The following is a 10911-nucleotide window of genomic DNA, read 5'->3' as shown; positions in this document are numbered from 1 at the left end:
TTGGAAGATAGGAGACTTGAACCCCCAACCTCTTAATTGAGTATGGAGAGTCTATGCCATTTGAATTATAACTCTCTTTTTTTTAAGAGGTTGCGGGTTCGAGTCTCCTATCTTTCTAAATTTTTTATTTTTATGCTCTTTATTATGTCATTAATTAATAACTTTATTTGTAATCTTAAAAGCATGATATTTATGGAAGAAATGTGCATATTAATATATGATTATAAAAAATATAATATTTATAATTTTATATATTATTAAAATTAAAATATGTGTATTAATATTTTAAATTAATTAATAGTAACAATAATCTATATGATTATATTATTAAAAAAAAGATAATATTCTTATTTATTACTAGTATATTAAACGTAAATTATATAAATTATACTACAATTATACAGAACTATTTATTCTTAAATTAGAGAATTAAATTACTATATTATTAATTAATAATTTATCTCTTAATTTTAAAAGCATTATAATTAAATATATAAACTCTATTTGATAATTGATAGATTTGAATAGTGGTCTTATTTATTATTTTCGGAAACTGTTTCGACTTTATAAATATAATAATTAAGACTTTCTACATGAATAAATTTATTTTAAAAAAAAAATGTGATTTTTGAAAAACCAAAAAACTTACATATGTGTCCTTATAAACTGTAATTTAAAATGAAACGACGAATTACTAAGTACATGTAATTCTTGATGTAAAATCATAATCTTCTCAAAAAATGAAACACAACAAAAATACTCTTAGGTCTAAATTCAAGATTTTGGTGGTTCCAAAAAAATGTGTGTAAATTTTTAGTTATGAATAACAATTTGACTAGATAAACTATATGACCGTAAATGTTGGTTCTAAATTATATTTGTGAGCCCAAAATAATAATGATTATATTATGTGTATATTAAAATTAGTCGTTAAAATCAGTTATAAATATAAAATATATATATATATATATTGAAATATAAATATATATTAAAAATAAATTAAAATATATATATATTTATATATAAATATTGTGCAATTCTTATATAGACCATTATATTATTTTATCGCAAAATGTAATTAAATTAAAAGAAAATATAATAAAAAATTATAAATAAATAATTGTCAAAGAAGATGGGCAATAAAAAACAAGAGAGTAGTTTTCTAGTCACAGGAAAAAATCATGTGAAACAAAGCAACATTATTTCGTAGAGTTTACGAGGAGATTGACTGATAACCCAGTTTCGACGCTACAAAATCGTGATATTTTTCAGCCATATAAACCCTATCAGAGAAACTAACAGGAAACTGTGATGAACTTGTATATATAAACCCGCAATGCAAGCTGAATTCTTCACACACACCCATCCCTCAAACCATTTTAAGACATTGCTTGCGTTGTGTTCTTAGCTTCCAGCAATAATGGCTTTAGTCATGAAATCACTTGTTGCCATCTTCCTCTTCCTGTGGACTTGCACATCTCGTGTTAAATCCATTCGTCCGGCCAATGATGAGTCATCCATTGTCCAGAAACATGAACAATGGATGACCTTGTACGGCCGGACCTACAAAGACAATGAAGAAAAAACCAAACGACAAGAGATATTCAAGAATAACTTAGAGTTTATAGAGAGGTTCAATAAAGAAGGAAACAAGAGTTTCAAGTTGAGCCTAAACCCTTTTGCTGACTTAAGCGATGAAGAATTTTATGCCTCTCACACCGGAGCTATCCACCACCACAACAAACAACCTCATCGGAACGTCAGCAACATGATGAGTGCTGATAACATTGAGCCGCCTAGCTTGGATTGGAGAGAGAAAGGAGCTGTCAACGACATAAAGAACCAGGGGGTTTGCGGTATGTAATAATTGTCTCTAACGTACTAATAATGCATGCTTGCAACATTTGAATCCATGCATCATGCATGTATACTTGGACAATCTTATTGAAAGCTTTTTGTATTTATATACAAGAGGAATACTAGGGGATAGCAACTTTTGTGATTTATAGATTGATATACACCTAACATAATTGGGGTGAATAATTAACTCCTATTTAGCGTTATAACTGCAGGGAGTTGTTGGGCTTTTTCCGCCGTGGCATCCGTTGAAGGAATTATCAAAATCAAAACGGGAAACTTGCCTTCATTGTCTGAGCAACAATTGGTAGACTGCGCCACCGTCACCAACAACGGTTGCGGCGGATACGACAAGGACAAAGCATTTGAATATATAGCAAACCAAGGTCTTAGCAGCGAAACAGATTACCCATACATGGCCACAGATGGGATGTGTGATGCACAAAATATGAATTCTGTGGCCAGGATCAGTGGTTACTCCGATATAACTCCAAACAATGAGCAAGAAATGCTGAGGGTAGTGGCTATTCAACCTATCTCAGTATCAATTGAAGCTAGTGGACAAGCATTTAAGTTTTACTCTCAGGGTGTTTTCACTGGTGAATGTGGGTATAGTCTTAACCATGCAGTTAATATAATTGGGTATGATCAGGACACATATGGAAATAAATATTGGTTGGTAAGGAACTCATGGGGAACAAAGTGGGGTGAGAATGGTTACATAAGGATGCTAAGAGAGGGTGGTGAACCTCAGGGCCTTTGTGGCATTGCCATGCGTCCTTCTTATCCCATTTATTAAGAATAATATTACACCTTTAAATATTTTTATAAATTAAATCTAATTAAATTAAATAATAAGACTTTAAAATAATGGTACTACTTAATTACTTTATGTGCTTAATTAATAATATAAAAAGCCAGTTATGTGATGATAACTACGCATTATCATATTGCTTATGCTATATACCTTATAAAAAACTAGCTTCTCAAGTAGCTTCTTGTTAGAAGCATCTACTTTTAACTCGAGTGTATTTGGTTCGAAGCTGGCACTGAGGAATCAGAACCTTATCATCATCATATATGTATGTTATTCCATTTGAATAAACTGTGTATTAATGTATGTATTTGTGTATTAGTGTATGTACTCTTTGTGTGACGTATGAAAAATAAATATTTACTTTTTTATTTATATTTATAATATTTTTAATTAAAATATTTTTTAATATATTTAATTTTAAATTAATTATAATTTATTATTTTTTGTTGGTGTAAATATTAAGAAAAAATACGTAACAAAAAAATTTACAAAATAATTAATTTAATCAAAGAAAAAGACGTAATATGAAATAAATCAACTTAACTTTTATAAAAAAAATGTGGTACATATTTTTTTTAAACAATCAAAACTTTAGGTTATATTTCTAACATTGATCATTGTATATCTACTATACATACTGTATCTTTGTTCTTGTATCAAAGTATTTTAACTTTAAGTTTTTAAATTTTATGTTTTATGTATTGTTTTTGTTCCAATATCTTCATCCTATTTAAGTTCTTAATATTTTAAAATTGTCTCAATTTTGTCCTGTCGTCAATTCTATTAACAGATTCTTAAGGACAATATTAAGTCAATTTTAAAACGTTAGGGATTTAAATAGGACGATTTAAAGGTTATGACAACTTTAAGACTTACCTCAAATGTTAAGAACAAAAACGATACTTTACTCAATTCTTAATAAGATCGTACCTGCAAAAAAATTAAAAAAATATTAAAATATAATCTAGTAACCATAACAATTGTTAAGAAAAATATAAATCTCGAATATAAAAATTTATAATTACATAATATACTAAGGGACATATATATATATATATATATATATATATATATATATATATATATATATATATATATATATATATAGTATAAGATTGATCTATTTTAAATTAAAAATAATAACATTTGATTGATATTAAATTAATTTAATTATCTATTTTTAGAATAAATTATTTTAATTATATGTGATTGATTTGTAAAATAAAAAATTTATTATAATTTTTTAATTAATAATTTTTATATATATGTATATATTTATTTATAATTAATAGTTTCTATATTCTCATGATATATTATTTTGTTAGAATTATTTTAAATATTTTTTATTTATGTATACTATATATTAATTAATTATACGTAAATATATTTAAGTCACGTATATATTAATTATTTCTGACTATGATTATATATATATATTCTTTAATTTATTATTAATATCATTGTACTTATAATTTTTATAAATTATGGCCGCTAAACACGATAATTTTTATAAATCACACTGGAAAACTAAGTTTTAATTAGAGAAATTCTTGAGGCCTAATAATTTTTAATATTTTTAATTATCATTTAACTAATACAAGTATTAAATTGTCATTTTTTTAATTCATATGTGCAAATTTTAAAAAACGTAGGTGCAAATTGTATTAATTTAATACTTATTGGTTAAAAATAATAATATTTACTAACCATGTAACATTACTTTTTAAATTATAATCGTTAATTTGATATATATTAATACTAAATTAATCACACTAGACAAATAAATTTTTGGGTTAAGTACTGAAATCGTTCCTAAAGTCTGGGGTGAAAATCAAAATCGTTCCCGACCTTTTTTTGTTATTAAAATCATCCTCAACGTTATAAAACGTTATAAAATCGTCATTTTCCACTTCAATTTTATTTTTTTTACCATATTACCCTTCATTAATAATAAAAATAAATAAAAATAATATTAAAAAATTAAAACAAACTCCCCTCCCCTCCCCTCCCCTCCCCTCCCCTCCCATAACTCCCTCACTATCACACCTACGCATCATGTTCTGCATCATCTTCATCATCTTTATCACCTTTTGTCCATAACTTCTGCATCATCTTCATCATCCTTAGGCAAAACTCTTCCTCTCCCTCTTCTTTTTCTCATGGCCATCACCACTGCCTCCATAACTATCACACTTTATTTCCTTCTCTCTAAATTACTATCACCCACCCACAAACTAAATTCAGCAACAGCAACAGCAAATTAACCAACAAATTCGGCAACATTAACACACATTTAGCAACAGCAACAACAAAATGAACAACATCAACAACAACATCCACAAAATAAATCAACAAAGATTTTAAATTTAACAACAATTCAGCAATTATCAACCGCAACTTCATATCCAAATTCAACAGCAACAGAAATTAAAAAAATTTAAAAAAATGATATTTATCAGTTTATGTTCTTCAGAAAAAAAATAAGAAAAAAGGAACAAAAAGAAGAGGGATTCGAGGCTGAAGACGACAAACTCGAAGACGCTTCTATCGATCCCACCACCCTCTGCTCTCCACCTTCCTAACCTCTCACAACTGACCTCACTCCTCCTACCCGCATCGATCCCCATGGAAAGTGGTGAGCTCTAGGAAGCAAAACAGAGAATCAGAGAAGCAGAACAGGAAGAAGAATAGATCTGAATCTGGAAGGAGGAGCGATACGGCAAGAAGGCAGAACGGAGGCGCAACACTGCAGGAGGCAGAACGGAGGCGTGGCGCTATGAGAGGAAGAACGCATGCCGGCGCTGCGAGAGAAAGAGCGCGACGGAGAAGGAGTTGGCGCTGAAGAAGAGTCAGAGGGCATGGTTGTCGTCGAGGGGTAAGGATTGAGGTCGGTGATGGAAAGAGAGAAGAAAGTGGAGAAGGAGATGAGAAAGGTGAGGCCAACGTTAATGGAGGAAGGGTTGAGGTTGGTGATGGAAAGGGAGAAGAAGGTGGAGAAGGAGGTGGGGGCGGAAATGATACGGTGACGGAAAGAGAGAGAGAAAGAATTGGAGTTGTGGTTGGGAGGGAGGGTTCCCAAGAAGGGTAGAAAGAAGGAGATGAAAGGGAAGAGAGGGAGAGACACGGAGACAGGATGGGGGGTGGTGGTTTTTTTTTTATTTTATTTTTATTAATTTTAAGGGTAATTTAGTCAAGAAAATGAAATTAAAGTAAAAAAGGACGATTTTATAACGTTGGGGATAATTTTAATAACAAAAAAAGGTCGGGGACGATTTTGATTTTCACCCTAGACCTTAAGGATGATTTCAGTACTTAACCCTAAATTTTTAACTAATACTATATTAATTTGATATATATTAATTATAGTCATTAATTGTAGTTATCAATTTAGTTTTTTTATTTCCATAATTATTTTTTTATATATCTAAATATATATTATTTGACAACTAAATTTTAACCCAATAATAATTCTATTAACTAACGTTGCTGAAATTTTAGCTCAACTAGATATATCACACTCGACAACTAAAATTTTTAACCTTATAGTTGTTGATAAATTTTAATCTAACTATTAACTATTTTATGCAACGTAAATAAAATTTTTTAATACAATTATTAGTATTATACATGATTTAGTTTTTTTTGAGTAATAATCTAAAAGTATTATTTATTATTAACATATTTTTTAATTTAATTATTTTTTTATATTATAATAATTATTGGTAATTAGTCTAATTATACTTAAGCATTTTTTGTACTAAAATACTATTCGTTGTAGAATAATATAATGATTATTCTATATGCTAGATAACCAATAACTTTTTGAACAGCATGAATTAAATCAAAACACACTGTACCTCTAAATTACCCACCTAAATTTTAATATTAGAATAACCATCCACACACCTAAAAAAATAAACATTCAATATATCAACTATTTACATTATTTAATATTTTCATTATCTATCTGTATTTTTCCTTTATAAAAATACTACCTACTAATTTTGATACGCTATATACTATTATAAGAATGTTTCTCTCGACTGAACCATAAATAAATCTTATTAGAGGTACGAATACTATTATCCTAGGGGATGTAGATAATACAATATGCTTCAAACCCCCCAAAAAAAAAAAAAACACCTCGAGCTACCATCTATGTTCATGTGTCATTTTAAAGAATTTGGGTTGGATCCAAACCCCTTTAACTTGACAATTTTGAGACCCTTTAGCTGCTTGAATATTCTCATTCTGAATCACGATGTCAAGTCCATCACACTGTGAAATCAGAGTTCCACATGTAGACACACAAACATTTTCCTCCAACCCTAGTTTCTCGCTCAAATTATTACCTATGTTACACCTGAGATACTTTCCTACTGACGAAGAGTTTTCAACATGTTTTTGTTAGGAAATTATTTGATTTCCTAACTTATTTTTGGGCAATACATATATTAATTATAATCACAAATTATGCTATTTAAAATTAAATGACTTATATAATGATGATCTCATTTATTATTTTAAATGCTAATTGAATAAGTCATTATTACTTTTGATTTGAAATTAAATGAGAATAAAACAGGATATTATCTTTTGTTCCTTAGATAATTATCTTTTTTGGATTTTAGATATATTATCTTTTGGGTTTTAGATACTATTTTATTTGGGCTTAAGGGTTTAATGGGTGCCATGCTCAAATATAAATAGACCTTCAGGGTTTCGGTCCCCGATATACCAAAAGCCGCCTTTGTTACTCTTTCCTCATCAAAAGAGTTGCAGTTCAGCCTCCTAGGAATACAGAAGGCTTTGGTTGAGAAAGATCGAAAGAACCACAAGATCCAAACTCTTCCGATCGTATGATTCATGTTTATGAATTCAGGTACGCTTCCACATTATGATATGATATATTTTTGATGATTCAACGTGGATGATTTGGGTTATTGAAATTAATTTATTCCAACAAGTGGTATCAGAGCCATCCATAATTGAGCCATTAAAAATATTAATTTTTTTTATTTCACCGGATCAAAACATGTTTGCGTTGTTCGGATCGAATTCAATTTTGTGAATCCGGTGAATTCGTTATTTAATTTTTAATGTGTATACATTGACCTTATGAATTGCAGTGCCTTCTTTATATGTATTGATTTATTTGTTAATGAATTTTGTACATGTGAATGTACTGCGCCTTTGATTTGTGAATTCAGAAATAAATGTGTATGATGTGTGTGCGTCGTATACTGGTACTATTGCACAAACACAGATTAATTTCCTTTTGTTAATGCCAGTGCCGTGATATTGCAATTCCTTATATAAATGTGTTATCATGTATGATTGTTTATATATATTATCATTGTTTAAGGTATAACTATATATACATGAAACCGAACTGGCGTTTAATTTATATAATAAATAAATGTTTTATTTTTTAAAACATTAATAAAGTATTATTGAATTATAATGATTAATTTTAATGTTAATAAATCAAGAATTTTTGACACATGAGTTATAATCATGTTTTTCTTTAAGGTCTTAAAAGACATTATTAAGATTTAATTCTTTTTAGGATTTAAGTATTTTTTTTGTTACATAAGGAAACTGGTAACAATTTAAATTAGTATACCCATCTATTTTTATAAAGATTTGGTTTTGAAATAAATTGATTCAACATTATGCTGCCAAAGTAGCCTCTTTTGTGAAAATTGATTTATTTAAAACATTAAGAATATGGTGATATGTAATTCATGCGAATATTGGTCGGCCCAAAGGAAGGCCTATATTTGACCAAATTACATACACATATTAATGGTAAATAAATATTTGGGTAACTAATTAAGAATAAAGTAATGTTTATTATTTATGCAAACAATAATCGGCCCAAAGGAAGTTTATTGTTTGGCCAAATAATAAGCATTGCATACTTCTGTTTATTTTCTATTAATTATGCGGTCAATAATCGGCCCAAAGGAAGGTTATTGTTTGGCCAATTAATAGAGAATATATGCGGTAATAAATAGGTTGCGAAGTTTAAGTTTTCATGTGCGCATTAAGTCGGTCCAAAGAAAGGCTTAATGTGTGACAGGAATTTTGACAATATTTGATTACTGCAATGAGAGTATCACTTACAGTTAATTTTTCTATCCAAAGATTGAAAATTAATGTTGTGCTAGATATCTCAATATGGATTTTTTACCCATTAATAACTAATATTTACTGCATGTTCTTTTTGTTCTGATCCAGAAACTATGGCTTTAGCTACCAATGTTTTTGCGCAAATTAGCAGTATTCCTATGCTGAATGGTTCAAACTTTAAAGTTTGGAAGGATACCGTGGAGATTGTCCTCGGTTGTATGGACCTAGATATAGCTCTTCGAGAGGAGAAACCCACTTCCACTCCGGAAAACCTCAATGAGGTTAAAATAGAGAAGTGGGAGAGATCCAATCGAATGAGCATCATGATCATGAAACGCTCAATTCCTGAGGCGTTTCGGGGCTCAATCACTGAGGATAAAGATGCCAAACAGTTCCTAAAGGATGTAGAAAAATTCTTTACTAAGAATGAAAAGGCGGAGGCAAGTAGTCTTTTGAGCAAACTTGTCTCCATGAGGTATAAAGGTAACGGGAACATAAGGGAGTACATTATGGAAATGTCTCATCTTGCTTCAAAATTGAAAGCACTAAAGTTAGAGTTGTCTGAAGATTTACTCGTGCATTTCATTTTGATTTCCCTTCCTGCACACTTTGGGCAATTCAAAGTGAGTTATAACACTTTGAAGGACACTTGGTCCTTAAATGAGCTTATATCTCACTGTGTGTAAGAAGAAGAGAGGCTACAGCAAGATAAGACTGAAAGTGCTCACATGGCTTCATCTTCTCAGTATAAAAGAAAGCGTGATACTACTGCGGATGTGCCTTCTCAGCAGAAAAAGGCTAAGAAACAAGATCAAGTTTCAACTTGTTTCTTCTGTAAGAAGGTGGGACACATGAAGAAGGATTGTACCAAATATGCCACCTGGCGTGTAAAGAAGGGTATAATTCTTACTTTCGTTTGTTCTGAGGCTAGTTTAAGTTATGCACCTGTTGATACTTGGTGGGTAGATTCTGCTACTACTACTCATGTAAGTGTTACTATGCAGGGTTGCCTGTGGAGCCGACCGCCAAGTGATGCTGAAAGATACATCTATGTGGCAAACGGTAATATAGTTGCAGTCGAAGCTATAGGAACCTTTAGATTATGTTCCACGAGTGGATTTTACTTGGATTTATTAGAGACATTTTATGTACCGTCATTTAGACGAAATTTGGTTTCTGTTTCTCGTTTGGACAAATCAGGTTATTTTTGTTCATTTGGAGACAATAAAGTCAGTCTCTTTTACAATTCGAATAATATTTGCTCTGGTCATTTGGTGGATAATCTATATAGGCTTAACTTAAATTCCTATAATAATGAAATACTGCAAACGGGTACAAAACAAAAAAAAAAAAAACTGAATGAGAATTCGGCATCATTATGGCACAAATGCCTAGGCCACATCTCTAAACAGAGAATTCAGAGGCTCGTGTCGGATGGAATTCTCGGACCCCTAAATTTGGCGGACTTTGAAGTCTGCATTGAGTGCATAAAGGGAAAAAGGACAAACGAAAGGAAATTAGGTGCCGAGAGAGCTAAAGATGTCTTAGAACTAATACATACCGATATATGTGGCCCATTTCCTACTGTCTCTTGGAATGGACAACGGTACTTTATTACGTTCATAGATGATTACTCTCGTTACGGGTATCTATATTTAATTCATGAAAAGTCCCAAGCCTTGGATGTTTTCAAGTCTTTCAAAGATGAAGTTGAACTTCAACTTGGAAAGAAAATTAAAGCTGTCAAATCTGATCGTGGTGGTGAATACTACGGAAGATATGACGGTTCAGGAGAGCAACGTCCTGGGCCTTTTGCTCTTTTCCTAGAGGAGTGTGGTATTGTTCCGCAATACACTATGCCAGGCAAACCTAGCATGAATGGTGTTGCAGAGCGAAGGAACCGAACTCTTAAGGACATGGTGAGAAGTATGATTAGTCATTCTTCCTTGCCTGAATCACTCTGGGGAGAAGCCTTAAAGACCGCAGTGTACATCCTTAATAGGGTGCCAAGCAAAGCAGTTAACAAAACCCCATATGAAATTTGGACTGGGAAAAGGCCTAGTATAAAGCATTTGCATATTTGGGGATGTCCAGCTGAGGCG

The 10911-nt window shown here is 30.7% G+C and overlaps 1 protein-coding gene across 1 annotated transcript; it reads left to right on the top strand.

Moving 5' to 3' along the window:
* The first annotated feature begins 1230 nt into the window (after positions 1 to 1230).
* On the top strand, positions 1231 to 3046 carry LOC112735442 (fruit bromelain). Its single transcript, XM_025784978.3, has 2 exons — positions 1231 to 1856; positions 2073 to 3046. Exons 1-2 carry the CDS (start codon positions 1421 to 1423, stop codon positions 2654 to 2656), a joined length of 1020 nt encoding a protein of 339 aa, XP_025640763.1. The 5' UTR covers positions 1231 to 1420; the 3' UTR covers positions 2657 to 3046.
* Positions 3047 to 10911: the final 7865 nt, after the last annotated feature.

This window comes from Arachis hypogaea, chromosome 13 (assembly GCF_003086295.3).
Source record: "Arachis hypogaea cultivar Tifrunner chromosome 13, arahy.Tifrunner.gnm2.J5K5, whole genome shotgun sequence".
Taxonomy (NCBI): Eukaryota; Viridiplantae; Streptophyta; class Magnoliopsida; order Fabales; family Fabaceae; genus Arachis; species Arachis hypogaea.
Note: the sequence above shows the minus strand (reverse complement) of the source record. Positions and strands in the feature narration are given on the sequence as shown.

What these genes read in the sequence shown, in the direction of transcription:
- LOC112735442 (XM_025784978.3), top strand. Translation starts at nt 1,421, where the DNA reads ATGGCTTTAGTCATGAAATCACTTGTTGCCATCTTCCTCTTCCTGTGG. An exon ending in AAAGAACCAGGGGGTTTGCG is followed by an intron (nt 1,857 to 2,072) that starts GTATGTAATAAT and finishes TTATAACTGCAG; the next exon opens with GGAGTTGTTGGGCTTTTTCC.